The sequence below is a fragment of the Alosa alosa genome, chromosome 5 (genome assembly GCF_017589495.1).
Source record: "Alosa alosa isolate M-15738 ecotype Scorff River chromosome 5, AALO_Geno_1.1, whole genome shotgun sequence".
In the NCBI taxonomy this organism is placed as follows: Eukaryota; Metazoa; Chordata; class Actinopteri; order Clupeiformes; family Clupeidae; genus Alosa; species Alosa alosa.
In genome coordinates, this window is record NC_063193.1 from 22,438,532 (window position 1) to 22,457,336 (window position 18,805).

Sequence of the window (18,805 nt, forward strand, 5' to 3'; positions counted from 1 at the left end):
CATGTGTCTGTAATTGAGATCTACAGGGCCCACTATAGGATATTGTGACAACGCCATGGTCTTGTTTTTGTTTGTTTGTTTTACAGTGTATTACTGATGTCTACAGACTATTAATTCGATCTAGAGAGAGGGGGGGTTACCGTTTTTGCAGTTAGGTCTTACAAATCAAGAAAAAGCGCAGCGCAGTGTTGTGATATACTGTACAACTCAATTGTTTATCAAATTAAGGACTTCCTATCAAAGGGTCTCAAATTACTTGAATAAATTCTTAATGATAAGCTGGTCATTAATTTTGTATTAGCATTGAAATGTTAATGAAACTGATGTGCCAACTCTGTAATGAATAAATGTTAGGGTGGCATGAAATTTAATTCTCGGACTCAGATAATGACTGATCATTCTGTATGTGAAAGGACTGTTCCATCTCTTCATCAGGGCTAAAGTAAAACAGACCATCCAGAATTGCCCTGTATAGGGTAGGGTCGCCAGGAAATGGTCCTATGCATTTACCACAAACAGGGTAGGATTCTAATCCTTCCATCAGTGAAGTGAAAACAAGGAGCTGCTGCCAAATCTGTTTGCTTGGGAAGAGAATCCAATCTGGAGACACTTGACACCCACTTGGGCCGGAGTAAATTTGAGAATACTTTGCATTGAGATGACAGTAGTCACCTTACACTCACTCACCTCATGTGCATGGATTTGGTAATAAGGTGGAGTGTGAAACTGAGAGGTGGTCGCACGTTGAGCCAGGAAATCAAGCTCATACCGACTCTGATTTCATTTGTTGTTATAAGAGTCTCAGCTTTGTCTTAAACATGGAATGTACATTTCAGGGGAAATGGTCTATTTAATCTATGTTCTTAAACTAAATGATTGTGTGGTATTCTTCTATATGAAAAATACACAACTATAAGAGTGATTGCCTCATTTCTTTGTCATTATCAACACAGCCTTGACTATGTTTACCTTGCAGCAAAATAAATGCAGTGCAAGACAATTCAGACAAATGTGTCTATTTATACCCTTTTAGCCTTATGCTAACCTGAAGAGTAATTTCCCCCAGTGATGCAGTAATAGCCGTAGACTGAGCTAGAGTTACTTATTTGCGATCTACTGATGTCGTTTGTTTGGGTTTGTCGCTGGGTCTTGTGGTGCACCAGACCATGATGATAAAGAGATAAGAAAGAGTTTAAAGGACTTCACATAGCTCTATGAAAGTCACATTGGGCCATTTGGTCCAAGTGCATGTAACAGGACCATCTATTTTCCCTGCCAAAGATAGTAAGCCAGACATTTCCATTCCTCTGGGCCAACTTGTGTGTCTATCAGCTTTTGGAAACAGTCTCTGCTTCAATTGGCACTTCAGCCCAAAGAACATCCAGCCCAGCAGTTGCATTGCACATTTGGTTGCAAAAACAACAAAATCAAGTCCACTTCTCCTTCACCCTTATTATCCATAAACAAAAACAGAATTTATAAACAGAGATTCTTTAACATCCATTATGTCCATTTCCTGCTTGCTCTTGTCGGTCAGTGTTGTAAATGAGTGTGTTTTGGTCATTAGGGTGCTGGTCGATGTGGGAGGCCTGGTAGGTACCCAGGCATACCAGGTCCTCTTGGGACTGAAGGTCTGTCCATGCATCTATGGGGATAAGGAGGTCTACAATGGTTCTTTGCGGTGTGTCCATTCTCTATCTGGTTAGTTGTACCATTACTGTCGTTAAGTCTTCTGTCACCTGAGAGAACATTCCAGAGTAGAAGGAAGGGAGTGTGAGAAATTGTTTTACTTCACTTTTCTTGATTCCTGCTTGAACATGTGTCAAGAGTTGGCAAATATTTTGAATTTCTATATCTATCTAAAATATCTAATGAAATACTCTCCAAACTGCCTTTAACCTGCATGATTATGTCATTTTTGTACATTCTTTTTGTATAAAAAATGTACAATCAACTATATTTATTATGTAATTTTAAACATGCCTTCACTAATACTTCACTACATGACTCCTAGGTTGTTTGAGTGGGATCCTGTCCTACACAGTTTAGTGTAGATGGTAGATCCATAGGCTACTGTACCTCGGTTTGAAGCGTTGTTGTTGCTTTGTGACTGCTGTTCTTGTAGAGTATTTCTGGCCTCCTCCAGCTCTGTCGCTGCCTTTAGAGCAGCCCTCTTATTCTTCTTTTTATTTTCTTCATTTTGCTTTGTTAAAATAAACAAACACACACACACACACACACACACACACACACACACACACACACACACACACACAAATATACACTTTGAATATTTATACCTATTATTTATACTGTTTCACACTATGTTTCTTCTGAGTGTGTGTTGTTGAGAGCGATTTTCTTAAATAAATTGCAGTAATGTGATCATGAAATGTTACTGTAACATTCAGCTTTTTATCATGATATTGCATGGCCTTACTGCCACCCAGAGGACAATATTAGTTACTACATGTAATGTAAATAGGACATTAGAGCTATAATCTTGGTTACAGTATATGTCTTAATATGTTAAAAAATAGAAAGGGTGCATATATCGAAAAGAACTTACTGTTTGAAGTTTCTTTTTAAGATCCAGGTTGGATTGTTTGTATGTCTTTGATATGGAGTGAAGATAGTATATTGCTAATCTAAAGAAAATAAAGAGTTATTTATTTAACACTTCACACTTTTGCATGCCTACTGAAGGTTTCCTAGTCCATAACAACATGACATGCATGGCTGTCTCTTGTTATGACAATGTTAGAAGTTTCATATAGTATAGTAACTGCACATATACTAAAGTTAAAGTTTTAAAGTGTTTTAGTAAAGTTTAAGACAGTCTAATGCCCCAAGGCAATGTCCACTTACATCATAAGCAGAAGGAATGGAAGGACTAGGCCAGGATTGGACACATAGCTGAATACCATCCCAAACCATGCTGGAAAATCATTCTCCAGGGTCTCCTGGATTACGTCAAACATTCGACTTTTCCCACTGCAATGCCCATGCGGGAACAGGAAGTATATATGCTCACTTTAACACCCATGTAAACTCATTTTGTGCAGCCTTTTATTTAGATAGGACTGTGAAGCATGACAGGAAGCAAGTGGGAGAGAGAGATGGGGTGGGATCGGGAAATGACCGCAGGTCGGACTCCAACCTGGGTCCCCGTGGGCATTTGGATGCAAGAATTGTACAGACACTGTGGCCAGTGTGTCCTCTTAATCAGTAGTTTTAGATGTTCTGGACTAAAAATATTTGCTGAAAAGTAGGTGTTTTGTAACATCTACACCACTTCATCACATCACAGGTTCTTCAGATATTCTCATTCTAAAGATAGAAATACTCAGAGGATTCAGAGGGAAGAGGAGGGGGAGAGGGGAGTCTATCTGAATAGGTATATTTAGACACACACACACACACAAACACACACACACACACACACACACACACACACACACACACACACACACACACACACACACAATATACATATATGGTTATGGTTATGGTTATGGATTTGGCAGACACCTTTGTCCAAAGCGAGATATCAAAATAGACATAGACACATTTAACCAGCAGAGATAATACAGTATGAGTATATCTCTCACACGCACACAGATACCCACACACACACATACACAGTATATATATAAACAGCATCTCCCGTCTCCTTCACCTGAAGGGTCCACAGTCGAAAGAGGGGGGTATGGAGACGATGGTGTAGATGGCGGGCAGGGTGGAGAGGAAGAGGATGACCAGCAGCATGGCCATGTAGAAGTTGTTGGAGCCCGAGGCCTTGAAGACAGCTCCTGGGGGACGTTGCAGCACATGACTGCCCAGCACTGCAGGTACATGGAGACGTGCAGGCGCAGCACGTTCATCGCTGGCAGACAGGGGGCGTAAAATGCTCCCATCCTTAGAATCAAAGGACACAGAGGGTTTGGGAGAGAGAGAGAGAGAGAGAGAGAGAGAGAGAGAGAGAGAGAGAGAGAGAGAGATTGGGGAGTACAATATAGACAGAGGGAAAGGGAAACCGAGAGATTATAAGGGACTCTGTAGCCGTGTATACACAACAAATACCAAATGCTCTATCATCTTTACAAATGACAATAAAACAACTTTTATTTTATATTTATTCTTATAAAACGTATACACAAGAAAGCACACACACTTTCAAACATTCTTATTTCAGAAGCCAGCGCCTTACCAGATCATTCCCTGATTAAAGATTAACCCCAGGACATTTCCGCTGACATCAAACTCTGAATAGGAGGGCTTAACATGGGGGGAAAGGAGTGCCAATAAAAGCATTTACTCAGTGTTGGCCTGATGCATTGTTTCACACAGTCAAATATCACAAGTGGCGTGATCGTGGCGTGATCCCCGTGGTGGGGTGAGGGAACTCACAAAGCCATACTCCAGGTCCCAGCACCAGCAGTAGTTGAGGAAGCGCACGATAAACGCCCTGAGGAAATCCCCGATCAGCAGGGTCACGTACGTCGTCATGGTGTCAGAAATGATGAGCCGTACAAACTCCTGGCCAGAAAGCAGAGGAGGCCAGCATTACTCAAGCTCACGCCAAGCCGCCGTTTTAAAGGGGAACCACTACTGGCTCACTTCTGCTACATGTACCACCCCTACAGAGGATGGGGACAATGGCATAAAATAGCACAATCGTACATCATGCGTAGTGTGGCCTCATATCCTTCTTTTGGTTGAAATAAGCTTACTTCATGTTCTTCTATGTGTGAGTTTGTGTGAGTGAGTGTGTGTGTGTGTGTGTGTGTGTGTGTGTGTGTGTGTGTGTGTGTGTGTGTGTGTGTGTGTGTGTGTGTGTGTAAAGTTGTGGGTTCAATTGCGGCCTACCACCGTTGTGCCCTCGAGCAAGGCACTTCACCCTGAGTTGCTCTCAATAATAATAAGTGGGATAATGGTCCTTGTAATATAAATGACATACATTAGTCGCTTGGGATAAAAGCATCTGCTAAATTAAAAAATGTAAATGTGAAAAGTAATACATGTCAATGTGTGTAGACCAACTGAAGATCACTATGACATGATTAACTATGATTACCATATACAGAGCCGGACAGTAACGGAGTACATTTACTTGAGTACAGTACTTGAGTACAATTTTGAGGGATCTGTACTTTACTCAACTATCATTTTTGGGGAGTACTCATGACTTTACTCAAGTACATTTGAGAGGCAAATATTGTACTGAACAAGTTAATGATAGTGTTCGCTTCAAGTGTTTCAATTACAAAATAGTATTTTGTATTTGAAATACGTATTTTATATACATGTATTAGAAATACTGCCCATCCTTGGCAAGTGGCAACATGGTAAAAATATGAAAATGACTTGATTTTACTTTCAATTCCTCTCCAAGGTATTAACATTAACATTTTTCATAACTCCATGTAGAACGTTTCTGTACATAAATGTAAGCACTATGGCAGTAGTAATCCAATATTTAGAAAATGTACTCTTGTGCTCTTGATACTCAGTACTTTTACTTAAGTAGACATCTGACTGTTGGACTTTTACTTGTACTTGAGTAACATTTAGCAAAGGGTATCTGTACTTTTACTCAAGTAATGAAGTTGTGTACTCTGTCTGCCTCTGACCATATATGACTGGACATCCTTACCTGTCCCACCATAGTCTCCCAACAAGGTCCTCTGGGGACATCAGCTGGGTCAACAGTGATAACAGGAGTGGTGTTGTTCTCTCCCAGGGTCCCGTTGTACAGGCTGGCCTGCCACAACGTCATGTTGGCTATTATGACCTCCTCCTCTTTCCTCTAATAATGAAATCCCATCAAGGAAAAAACAAAACAGTTTATTTGTGTTATTGGTGTCAATGTTGATGTGTTCAATGTGCTTCTCTTCAAAAGTTGGACTTTTCCAGATTGTTTTCATTATGAGATTAAGATAAATCGTCATAAGATTACTTTTTTATACTCGGAACGTTTCCAAGGTTGCCAATTAATGTGGAAGGTGCTATATACTGTATGTACCACATTCAGATTTGAATAGAGGTCACTATTACCATCCTTTAGTGTGCTTATGAAGACAAATCCACCCATGGTCCAGCATTCAGGGGCACCATAAGGCAGGGGAAAGCTAAGGCCATTCCATGCTATGCTTATGTTTCAGGAACATTCGAGTGACCTGTTTGGATTGCCCCTCAGAGATATGATATGCTAAGTAATATGTGTCCTCCTTCATAGCAACAACAAAGACTGTTTTATTGTCGAATTGTGTATTCATTTCATCTATGAATGCTCTTACACATATAAGGATGAAAAGCAGAAGTGTTAGTAGACTTGTGGGTAACAAACACGTCTTTTCAGTGAAAAGCACATGGGCTGTTCTATTCCTAGCGTGTAGCCTGACTCACTTTGAGGTTGATCTCATCCATGAGGGCGATGATGAAGGTGTAGAGGTTGCCCAGGAACAGGGCGAAGATGCGCCCCAGCTGCCACTGGAGGGCGATGCGGGGGTGGTAATTCTCCAGAGAGCTGATCACGTCGAACAGCATGGGACAGAACATCCCCAGCAGAGACATCACCATGTTCACCTGAACCATGAGGACACACACACACACACACACACACACACACACACACATACACATTCTAGTTTAGGTGTAGGTTTAGTGTAAGTTGAGGTTTTATATATACACATGTACATATGAAATACATTTATTTAAAGGTATTTCTTAGTTAAAATGACATCTATCTATGAATCTTTTTACATTTCATACAGTGTCCATCAGTCTGTTTTCATGTTATTTGTTGATCTTGTTATCTACTAAATATTAAATATTATTTTGTTTTACTTACACTAGTACAGTTTTCCTTCTTGCTGACCCTGACCCTCTCCAAATCATTACACTGGCACCAGCCTACTCTGCACTGACAAATAAACCGTTAATGATAGAATACCCAGACCAATCATTGTCAGATTTCTACGACTAAAGGACAATTTGGCTGTTCTAGACAAAACCAAACATCTAAAGGGAACAGGCATCTACATCAATGAGGATTTTACTGAGGCCATCCGACTAAAGAGGAAAGAACTTCTCCCAGCCATGAGGGCAGCAAGGGAGAGGGGGGATATTACATATCTGAGATATGACAAACTGATTGTCCATCCACCTTCGCAAAAACAACAAGGACAGTCAAGCAGCCAGAGTCCGGGTCATTAGTTTCCACTATTTGTCTTCTCAGGTATTTTAAACACTTTCTATGGACAATAACAAATCTGAATTTGTTGATCCTGTCATGAATTATCTGTGACTGCGTTATCAGATTCAAAGGAAATATTCAAATTGCCAAATTACAACTCGTAGGTTACCTACAGAGTTTCATGATGGTGATAGGTCTCTCAAGAATCCTTTGGATATAGCTGAAAAATGTAATATTTCAATTTTTGTCAATATTGGGCAGGAATTGGCAAATAAAATCTCTGATTGCAACGGGAGTCCCTTGGACTTTATTACAAAGATATATCAAAGGATTTCTTCTTTTAAGCCTCCTGACCTTGAGGAAATAAGTGAAATAATTGATAAGCTAACAACTTCATCAGCGGGTCATGATGGTATTCCAACTTTTCTTGTCAAGGAGGTGAAACAAATAATATTACAACCACTTGTCCACATTTTCTCTTTGTTCCTGAAAACAGGCATTGTGCCTCAGGACTTAAAGATTGCCAAGGTTATTCCTTTGTATAAAACAGATGATCCATGTTGCTTTAATAACTATAGACCAATATCAATTTTGCCTTGTTTCTCAAAAGTACTGGAAAAACTGATTTACAGGAGGATTATCCTACATTTAGATTCTAATGAAATTCTGTATAAACACCAATATGGTTTTCGCAAAAATCATTCAACTTATATGGCACTTCTTCACTTGATAGACAAGGTTACCTTGGCTCAAACTAAAAATGAATACATTTGTAGTATTTTTATAGACTTGTCAAAGGCATTTCATACTGTTAATCATTCTATTTTATTTTATTGGAAAAACTGCATAAACATGGCTTTCATGATCTTACATATAAGTGGCTAAGTAATTATTTATCTGATCGAAAACAGTTTGTCTGTGTAAAGGGTTGCAATTCCAACATGGCTGGACTACCCTGTGGTGTTCCACAGGGTTTTATCCTGGGACCTTTATTATTTCTTATTTATATTAATGATTTGGCCAATGTTTCTAACCTTTTTTTCTCCTATTATGTTTGCAGATGACACTACCTTGATTCTTTCACATTCAAATTTCAATGTTCTAATGAAAGAGGCAAATGCTGGCTTATCTGCATATGCCACTTGGTTCAAATTAAATAAACTATCTTTAAATCTTAAAACATCTAATTTCATTATTTTTGGAGGTAAAAATCTATACCCTAATGACATATTTAAAATTAATAACTACAGAGTCTACAGAGATACCGTAAGTTTCATCAACCAGATTCTTAGGCATTATTGTTAATGAAACCTTAAAATGGAAGGATCAAGTATAGACTGGGTTAGCAAAAAAGTAAATAAATCAATTGGAATAATTAGGAGGGTTTGTCATCTTGTCTCCAGAAATTGCCTCCTCACTCTTTATTATAGTTTAATTTACCCATACCTTTCATACCTTTCATACTGTAATTTAGTGTGGGCAAGTACTTTTCCTTCCACCATTCACAAATTACTGGTCCTTCAAAAAAATGAATGGAGTACTGCATCTACTCCTTTATTTAAAGAACTGAAAATCCTTACTACTGTTAATGATATTAATGTACTTCAAACCTGTGTTTTTATTTATGAAATATATAATTGTAATGGAAAGATTCCTGAGCACTTTAAGTGCTATTTTAAAACTAATTCACAGGTTCACTCGTATGTAACGAGGCAAGCTAATGATTTTCACCCTCCTCAACTTAGAACATGTCAAGCTCAATTGTCCATACGTTATAGGGGTGCTAAAATATGGACTGGCCTGGAATTGTTTTACTACTAATCATTTTAAAATATGCCTAAAGGCTAACTTAATCGCGGGTCTATAGCTGGTTCTCCTGAAGATTTCTGTCATAGTAGTTTGTTCTACTGTAGTGCTTACACTGTTTGTTCATTTTTTTCTTTTTTCTTTCTTCTTTTTTTCCCTTTTTCTTTTATATTTCTTTACATTTATATTGTTGTAATACTTTTGTTGTGGCTCTTGTTGTTATGTTCCTTTTTTAGGTGGAGGCCTCATATAAGCCAGTCTGGGCTTACTGCCTCTTCCTGCACTGATTTCTTTTCTTTGTTTCTTCTTTGACTCTCTGTCTTTTAACAAGTGCTAAATACATAAATAAAAAAATAAAAAATAATACATCCTACTTCATTTCTTTCCCACCAGCCGTAGTTCTCCAGCCCCGCAAGGGCAAACTTCTGAGACCTCCTGACCACAAAGAAGATCAGATATCCACTTCCTGCCAAGCAGCAGAGTACCAGGAAGTTGGCCAAGACCCTGAGGAAGCGGGTGAGGTGGATGTTGTCATCTTTCCTGTTCTCTTGCTCCTCCACAATGGCTTCCTTAGAAACACAAGAACATGTAGTGGAGCAGACTCACTCGCTCACTCATGGCAACACACAGACACGAGACAGACAACACCCACTCTAAGTCTCTGTCTCATACTGCTCGATAGCTCCACATCAAGGGTTATGGTGCTGTGGGACTCTGGTTGTTTGGAATAACACTCACCTTGAAGCTGGTTGTGATGGAGGCAAACTTGTTGTCTGCGGTTTCAGGGTTCCCAATGAGGTAGTCCCAGCTGGTGAACATCTTCCAGCTGAAGTTGAAACTGGTGTCATCTCCGCCTCCTTGCTCATTGGCGTTGCGGGCCATCCTGGTGGAGTCGAGTAAGGAGTGCAGAGGACAGTGCTTGACGAGGTCCATTCCCAATTGGATTGAGAGGGGCCTTACTTACATAAATCACGTAGATAATCCAAAACTGCCTCATGTGCAGGTTATTATTGGCATAAAGGAATTTAATGTTAATGACTTGACAACATTTCTCAATGGGTTGTTTTAGTGGGTAACAAATAAGCAATGAAAGAACATATAGCGCTAAGCCGTTAGCGTTAAGCCGGTCACACCCCTGGGTGCACAAGTTCATTTACTATTTAGACAACGTGGACAACACTGGATGGAAAGATGAAAACTGTGTTGGTCACTAGCAAAGACACGTTAGATACACATAAGATAGGGGCCTATGTGTCTCATGTCAGCAGAGCAGCCACTCACTTCCGAATGACCACCATGTAGCTGTAGGCCACTGTGCCGACCCCAATCAGGAAGTAAGAGAGAGGCATGCGGAACTTCAGCCAGCCAACAGTCCGCTGGTTGTTGTAGTAGCCATAGAAAAGCACTGAGTACTTAGCAAACCCCTGAAGGACAGGAAAGGACCATTTCAAAAACATATGTGTGTGTGTGTGTGTGTGTGTGTGTGTGTGTGTGTGTGTGTGTGTGTGTGTGTGTGTGTGACCACATGCATACACACATCTGTGTCTGTTTATAAATGCATGTATGACTTTGTTTGTGTGTGTGTGTGTGTGTGTGTGTGTGTGTGTGTGTGTGTGTGTGTGTGTGTGTGTGTGTCAGCAGCAGAATACACAAACCCCAAAATCCCACAAGATGGCAAAGTCCATGGCACTTGTTTCATCCGCTCTGGGAACAGTCTTCCTCGGAATGCTCCCATAAGGCCTCCCCATCAGTGCCTGGACATGGAGAACGTACTGATTTTTCATTTTCATTTAATCATCATCAACCGTTTTTTTTATTCAGGGAGAAATTGACTGAGCATCCATCTCTTTTACAGCAATGCCCTGAGTTCCAAAACATACAACAACAATAATCAAAATAACAAAACAAGAACAATAAAAAGATACAAAAGGCAAATAATAATAATAGCAATAATAATAATAATAATCATAATAATAGAATAACATAATAATAATAATAATAATAATAATAATAATAATAATAATAATAATAATCATCATCATAATAATAATAATCATAATAATAATAAATAGAAAGAAAAGAAGAAGGGGAGTATGCATAAATAATAATAGTATAAATAATATATAGTAATAATAATGATATAAAAGCAGTATATTAATGGCAACTGGACACAAATTACGGTGTCTGCAGTCGTACCTCTGGAACCATGACCAGGCCGAACGTGAGTCCAAAGAGAATCATGTTGATCCCATACATCCACCTGAGGAAGATGAAGTAGCTCGCAACAGAGGACCCAAAATGACCTGTAGCAAAACCAGAGCATTAAGATGCAAGTATCACAGGGACACATTGCATCCTCATTTTCAAATGATCTAATTTAGTCATTGGCACAAAAAGTGAATGAATGCTGTCAAGCAATCATTAGCATCATGTAAGCCTGAGGTGAACTCTTACTTTCTATGTCTTTGATCTTCATTTCCCATGGGATGCACGCTGTCTTGAAGTTCTCGAAGTCGCGCAGGAACTTCATCCATTTCTGACATGCAAAAGAGAGAGAATACATGCTGGAACTACAAACACAAATGGTATTCTGACACGTAGATAATAATGAATTGTAGTAATACGTTTGGCTTTGTTTCTTGTTACTAACATGGGTGTTGTCTCTGCTTGCCGTATTGCTCCACATGGCTTATACATCACCTTTTGCATCATGACTTTGTAGGCATACAGCTTTCTACCCCTTCCTCTCCCAAGAGCACCCTCATATTTCTCCACAAACTCCTGAGATTCCCTAAAAAACAAACATGCACATACACATACACGTACAAGTACACACACAAGCACACACACACACACAGAGATAGGGAGAGAGAGAGAGAAGAGAGAATGAAAGAGAGAGAGAGAGAGAGAGAGAGAGAGAGATCTCTAAAATATTAATAATATGTGACAAGGATGGCAAGGTCACACAAGGTCAGCATTTTCTGCTGGAAAACACTATTAAGCTGTCAGCATTTTCTGCTGGAAAACACTATTAAGCTTGATGACTACTCACTACTCATTCAAGTGCAGGTATTTCTAAAGCATTTATTTTGATCAGTACATGAGTGGCCTCAGTACTTGAGTGTTTGTAGTTTCTTCATCATGGGCCAGGGCTTTCCTCTGAGCGTGGTGATGAGCTTCTTCCTCTCATCCACCGCCTCCTTCAGCTTCTCCAGCTCCTCAGGAGTCAGCACCCCCACCACCATTTCCTCTTCCTCCTCCTCCTCCTCCTCCTCCCCAGCTAGTTCCTCCACCTCAGAGGATTCAGAACTGTTGTGTAAAAATGCATGTGTAAAAAAACAACGCATCGCATCATTGGAATTTATTTGATTGTTATACGTCATTTTAAAACACACACAATTAACACAACACCATTATCAAGTAGCGTAGCACAGCACCTCGGATCTTTTGTAACACAACACAATTCAGTCAAAATTATACATGGCTGAAGTCCTCACAGACTAGCCTCTACTCTTCTTCATATTGTGTCCTGAACTGAAATCTTGACACTGTGTTACTAGAGTGGTATTTATTGTTGACTGTTGAAGGGCTTGCGTTTTGTGTAGGAATCTTCTCAGTAGAAGTTCAAATAACACTCATGTTCTATTTTCAACTGTCGATAAGTTAACAACCCCCCCTCACAATTAGCGCCAGAACTTCTCTCAACTAATAAATGCAATGAGTTCTCATCTTTATTTAAAGGTAAAATTGACAAAATCAGACTCAACATATCTGCTCAATTACTAATTCAACATCCGGAACTTCCAGCTACAGGGAAACTTGATGTCAGAGTTCAGCTTGATAGACCACGACACACTTGACAAAACGGTACAGAATCTCAGCTCTTCCACATGTGGCTTAGACATTTTGCCAACCAATTTCTGTTATCCTTGGGGTCAATTTGACCCCAAGCAACGTTTAACATCATAAATATATGGTTCACTTTTTTTTTTTACTTCCTGTTTCATGACTTTTCCTCAATTGAAGGGTACAACAGAGTTAGCATGACATTTGTACAGTACAATAATATGTTTTCAATGTCCTGTACAAATATTTTGTACATTAATGTTCCTTGGGGTCAGTTTGACTCCAGCTGTATGAAACATAAGATACATGAATATTTGACACATTATGGATATTATTATTGTAATAGTATGAGAACATATTGTTATTATCATTATTATATACACAAGTACATATTACATATAAGTAATTTTGGCAGGACTGTATAAGTCAAAAGGGGAAGCAACAGCAAGCCTTTGGGCTGCTGACACTGGATGGGCAATATTGCCAGCCAGGGTTCCAAGGTTCATAAAGGGGTGTGGGGGTGGGTGGGATTGTTTTGTAGGGCTTTTGATGGTGGTTATTACCAGGCTTGGAATTTCACCACTCTGGGGGCAAGGCCACTTGGCCTTCAGTTGGGCATATTTGGTGGGGGGCACAAAGGCCACATGTCAGGGCACCAAGGCCAAAGTTAACTATACAGTAGTAGGCTATAACAATGATCAAAGTTTAGCCTATTCACTGCAGTAGACCTGCATCACTGTATGAAACATTACAAAAACATGAAATGAAAACATGACATATTACATAGAACTGTAAATCATCGGACTATCTAGGCTATATATAACATTTATTTTATATTTGGCCTGTTATGAAATCATGTATTGAACAATTTAATCACAGCTCAGCTTTAAGAAACTCAAATAGCCTAGATGCATGCTTAGAATTTTGTGATCATTAAGGCTACTTTCACAAATTCTTAGTCAGCTGTACTCTGATTTACCAATATCTAGGCGATATTTGTAACATTTATTTTGTATTTGGCCCGTTATGAAGTCATGTGGAACAATTTAAACACATTGTAAAACTTAAAGCCCAAATTTGGAGACATCCATGTATGTCGAACTTTACTGCAAATTCAAAACTGGATTACTCTGGAACGGCTAACTGTACAGGGGACTGCTTTACACCTTTGTGTTCGGTAAGGTCTCCTGTTTATTCTGATATACGGTTTGTCATGTGTTAAAAGAAGGGTTCGTAAAGTATTCCACCGAGATGAATGGGTAGGGAGATCATGGGACGCAAAACCTTCAGTAGAATGTATGATTACATTTAATTATATTATTTACTTTTTCTCATGAACCGTTCAACACAGCAATTATCGGCTAACATCGTTTTAAAAGCTGAGAAAAAGCTCTTTCATGTGATACTTGTGATGTCTGTGTGATGAATAGGCTGCCATGAGTAGTTCAACTGAGAATGGGTGAATTTGGACGCATTTAATTTCTTTCGCTGTCACTTTCTCCACTGCGTAAAAGACTAAATAAATTTGCGCTGTGAATGCTAAGATTATTTTGACAGGCCACAGGCTAAATAAAATTGCTATTAGTAGGACGCAAAGCAGAATATTGAAAGAAGGGGGCACCAAGGCCACCGTGGCCTGTAAACCTCTGATTTTCAAAGGGGCCTCACGGCCAACGCAAGCCGCCGTGGAATTCCTACCCTGGTTATTACACTCTTGTTAAGTACCTGTCACAAAAAAGTGAGTAACAATATGAATTATAATAATTTTCTGAGGATTTATTTAGCTGGGGTCAAATTGACCCCAAGGATAAAGCATGTCGGTAAGATTTGAGGGTAACACAAGGGTTAAAACTGTTTTTCACCTTATAGCAGCAGATGTCCTTCGCATGGTAAATTCATCACTGCTGTCTGGCATTTTTCCTAAGTCACTGAAAACAGCTGTTGTAAAGCTACTTCTCAAGAAGAATAACCTGGACGCCTCCATGCTAAACAATTACAGACCCATATCCAATCTACCTTTTATTGGCAAAATTATTGAAAAAGTAGTCTTTAATCAACTAACCACCTTCCTAACATCGAATGGGTATTTTGATTACTTTCAGTCGGGTTTTCGGGCAAATCACAGCACTGAAACAGCTTTCATCAAGGTTTTCAATGACATACGCCTCAGATTCAGGTAAAACATCAGTCCTAGTGATACAGGACCTTAGTGCAGCATTTGACACAATATTTTATTACACGGACTAGAACACTGAGTTGGATTTACAGGTATAGTTATCAACTGGCTGAAATCATGTCTACAAGAAAGGAGTTTCTTTGTTGCCATTGGAAACTGTACATCAACACCAATGTCTTTGACCTGTGGTGTTCCCCACGGGTCGATCTTGGGACCACTATTATTCAACCTCTATATGTTCCCACTTGGACAAATCATCCAAAATAATTTGATTTCATATCATAGCTATGCAGATGACACACAAATTTACTTAGCTCTGTCACCAAACGACTATGGTCCCCTTAAATCTCTGTGTCAGTGTATAGAACAAATCAACACCTGGATGTCTCAACATTTTCTTCAGCTGAACAAAGAAAAAACTGAAGTAATTATATTTGGTAAAAAGGAGGAAAGACTTAGGGTTGTCACTGTCCTTGACACAAAAGGGTTGAAAGCAAAGGATACTGTTAAAAATCTTGGTGTATTAATTGACAGTGATCTAAATTTCAATAGCCACATGAAAGTGATAACTAAATCAGCTTTTTACCACCTCAAAAATATTGCCAAACTTTGAGGGCTGATGTCAAAAGATGATTTAGAAAAACTCATTCATGCATTTATCTCCAGCAGGGTTGATTACTGCAATGGACTTTTCACAGGCCTTCCTAAAAAGACTATCAAACAGCTTCAGGTGATACAAAATGCAGCAGCTAGGGTTCTCACAAAAACTAAAAGAACTGACCATATTACTCCAAGTCCCTGCACTGGCTTCCAGTAAGTCACAGAATGGACTTTAAAGCCCTACTGCTTGTTTATAAATCACTAAATGGAGCAGGACCTAAATACCTCTCAGACATGCTAGTACACACCCTCCAGACCTCTCAGGTCTCAGGAAAATAACCTGTAAAACCTGCTGTTAGAACTAAACATAGAACTAAGCTTTTAGCTGCTATGCGGCTTAGCTCTGGAACCAACTTTCGGATGACATTAAAAAGGCCCCAAACGTAGCCAGTTTTAAATCTAGACTTAAGACCAAACTGTTCTCAGATGCTTTCTGCTAACTGCACTGAGTTATAATTTCTGAATCTGTCTTGAAAAGTATTCTACCTTGTGTCTTTTATTTTGTCTTTTTAATAATTCTCTATTTTTAAATGATTTTACCTTGTGTGTTTTCTGTTTTCTTTTTATTATGATCTTTACCTTTTGAATTATTCTTTGACTATATTGCCTTTCTATGCTTTTATTTGTTATTATTGTTTGGTTTTGTTTATGTAAAGCACATTGAATGACCTCTGTGTATGAAATGTGCTATATAAATAAACTTGACTTGACTAGGAAGGTCTTTATGGATGCCAGGTACAACATGTGACACGTTTGTGACTGCTGCCATGCCAACTGTGCCTTATTGTGTCTTGCATCATATTGTGTGATGTTAAATATGCTTGGTTATCGCCTACATAACACAAGGACTTCTCTCCAGTGAATATCTGGGAGGAAAAACTAGTCATTGGGTAAAGGTGAAACTAAAATACTGAGAGATTGAGCCTGAACTGCAAGCAACTAATATAGGCATATGTTTGTGTCATAGTGGAGGCATATTTGTTATGTTATGGACACATTTGAAATGTGTGTTATGACCTAAACCTGTTCACCCATACCTGGTTTCTACTTTCTTTCTTTCTTTCTTTCCTTTGTCTGTCTTTTGTGATTCGTCTTCCTGTTTCTTCTTGGCTTTCTTCTTACTGGCAGTTATTTCCTCGTCTGTTTTAGACGGTCTTTGTCTCTTGTGATTCCTGTTCTCCTCCTCTTTCTCTTCTTTAAGCTTTTTTGCTTTTCCATTCCTCCCATTCTTTCTTTGTCTTTGGATATCGTTGTCCACCTCTTCGCCGTCTTCCTCTATTCCCATCTTTTCTTCCTCTTTATCTTTATGTCGCCTGGCCTTCCTTCTCTGGCGCTCTTTCTCAGATTGCTCCTGAGTGTAAATCCCTGATGTGACTGTACTCCCTCCTTTCTTTGGTTTTCTTTTGTTTTCTCCCTTCTCCCTTCTCCCTCTCTTTCTCTTTGCCTCTCGGTCTGTGTCCTCATTGTAGTCTGTATTGTAGTCTTCATTCTCTATACCCCCCAAAAAATGCATTACTCATAGATTTTCACGTAATAACATCCATACATTTTTTATGCACTGCTATGTGTTTATTAGAAAAAGGATAATCTCCTTGGAAATAACATTTATGTCACGTTGAATTGACAGTCCATATTTCTCTGTCTTTCTCTTTTTTGAGCGTTAGTCTTTATCTTTACTTCCTATCATTAGATCCCCTAATTGAACTTATTTCTTTCCAAATTTCTTGCTTTCAACTCTACCTTCTTCAGCGGTTACTGGAAACCAGTGGCAACTTACACCTTGGGTGTGACTATCATGGGAGACATATTACAATGGTAGTCATTTAGCCAGTTGGTACAACATGAAGGACATCCCAAGCATGACCAGAATCTTACCTGCATGCACCTCAATGCTGACTGCAATTGGATATGTGAAAAAAATACAAATATCACAATCTTCTTTTGGTTTGCTTTGGCCACCATGCGTAAATGACCCAGCCCGTGTCATTCTGCTGCATTTGTAACCGAATCTGTATGTGATACATGGGCCATTACACATGCAATAATGTTTTCACAAAGGGCACAAAGGAAGCTTTGATGAGATATCGCCCCGTGTAAGGCCACACAAAGACGTTTGGGGGAGGGAGGGTAAAAGGCCAGAGGTCAAGACAGTATTAATGGCCTTTTAATGCACAACGTAAAAGTTCTACAAGTGGTGCATATGTCAGTGAATGTTAACTATGGTCCCCAAGTGTTTGTACAAATGTACCTGTAAACATGTTAATATGAGTGTTATAACTGATTTTTAAATATTAAACCTGTTACAATTTCATCACTCTTATTGACTCACAAACCCTCCATCAGTCTCTCGACATGAGAAAAACACAGACACATCAGCCAATTACCTCTAGTAGTTAAACCACCATTAAGTAACATAAACATCACTAACAACAACACAGAAACAACTCAGAAAGTGATGGAAGATCTAGTTGTTGCCTCACCATCACTCTCGGAGGCGACGAGCTTGTCCCGAGGCATCCTCCTGCAGTCCAGCGGCTCTGTGGGTCACGTCGCCAGCACCAACCCTGGACTGACCCGTGCCTGCCCAGTGATGAGCCTCACGCATGAGGAGTTCACTTTTTAAGCTGCCATTCAGCAACCGCCCACAGGAACAATAACGGCCCCGAAACTCTAGAACCACTCAATTTCTCTTCCTTTAATTATTCAGCACAGTTATGACTCTCTCCCCCCTATTTAAGGAGAGGGGGGTCAACAGGGACTTGGCCAAAAAAAAAGGGGTTCATGATGTGCTTGGATGAGAGGTGCTATGATATTAATCAAGCAATCGAACAAAGTTTGCCATACACTTCTTTAATTTCCCAGTATACCACACTCATCATGCTACCAGAAACCTTTCAGTGCAATCAGTAGTAATCTAGTGTTGCAGTGGTGGCTGGAGTGTTGCTAATGGTGGCACATTGGTATCAAGCTTGCTTTAGTTCAGTCATGAGACATGATAATAAGTCATGATAATAAGTAGGGATGAGGTTTTTGGGAAATCACGAGTGAATAACCAGATCTAGCTTCAGCCATCACAATCAAAAATGTAATACATGGCATATAACATGGGATCACATTAA

The 18,805-nt window shown here is 39.4% G+C and overlaps 1 protein-coding gene across 1 annotated transcript; it reads right to left on the bottom strand.

Annotated features, from left to right (window-relative positions):
- Positions 1 to 130: 130 nt before the first annotated feature.
- Positions 131 to 17,980, bottom strand: tmc1 (transmembrane channel-like 1). The gene is given in 19 exon segments (XM_048242701.1): positions 131 to 1,739; positions 2,080 to 2,203; positions 2,570 to 2,648; positions 2,869 to 2,994; positions 3,680 to 3,809; positions 3,812 to 3,918; positions 4,211 to 4,278; positions 4,411 to 4,539; positions 5,657 to 5,809; positions 6,409 to 6,588; positions 9,379 to 9,573; positions 9,743 to 9,887; positions 10,286 to 10,428; positions 10,660 to 10,758; positions 11,201 to 11,307; positions 11,459 to 11,540; positions 11,705 to 11,795; positions 12,122 to 12,313; positions 16,724 to 17,980. Coding segments are annotated over 19 exon segments (2,802 nt in total). The 5' UTR covers positions 17,200 to 17,980; the 3' UTR covers positions 131 to 1,563.
- Positions 17,981 to 18,805: the final 825 nt, after the last annotated feature.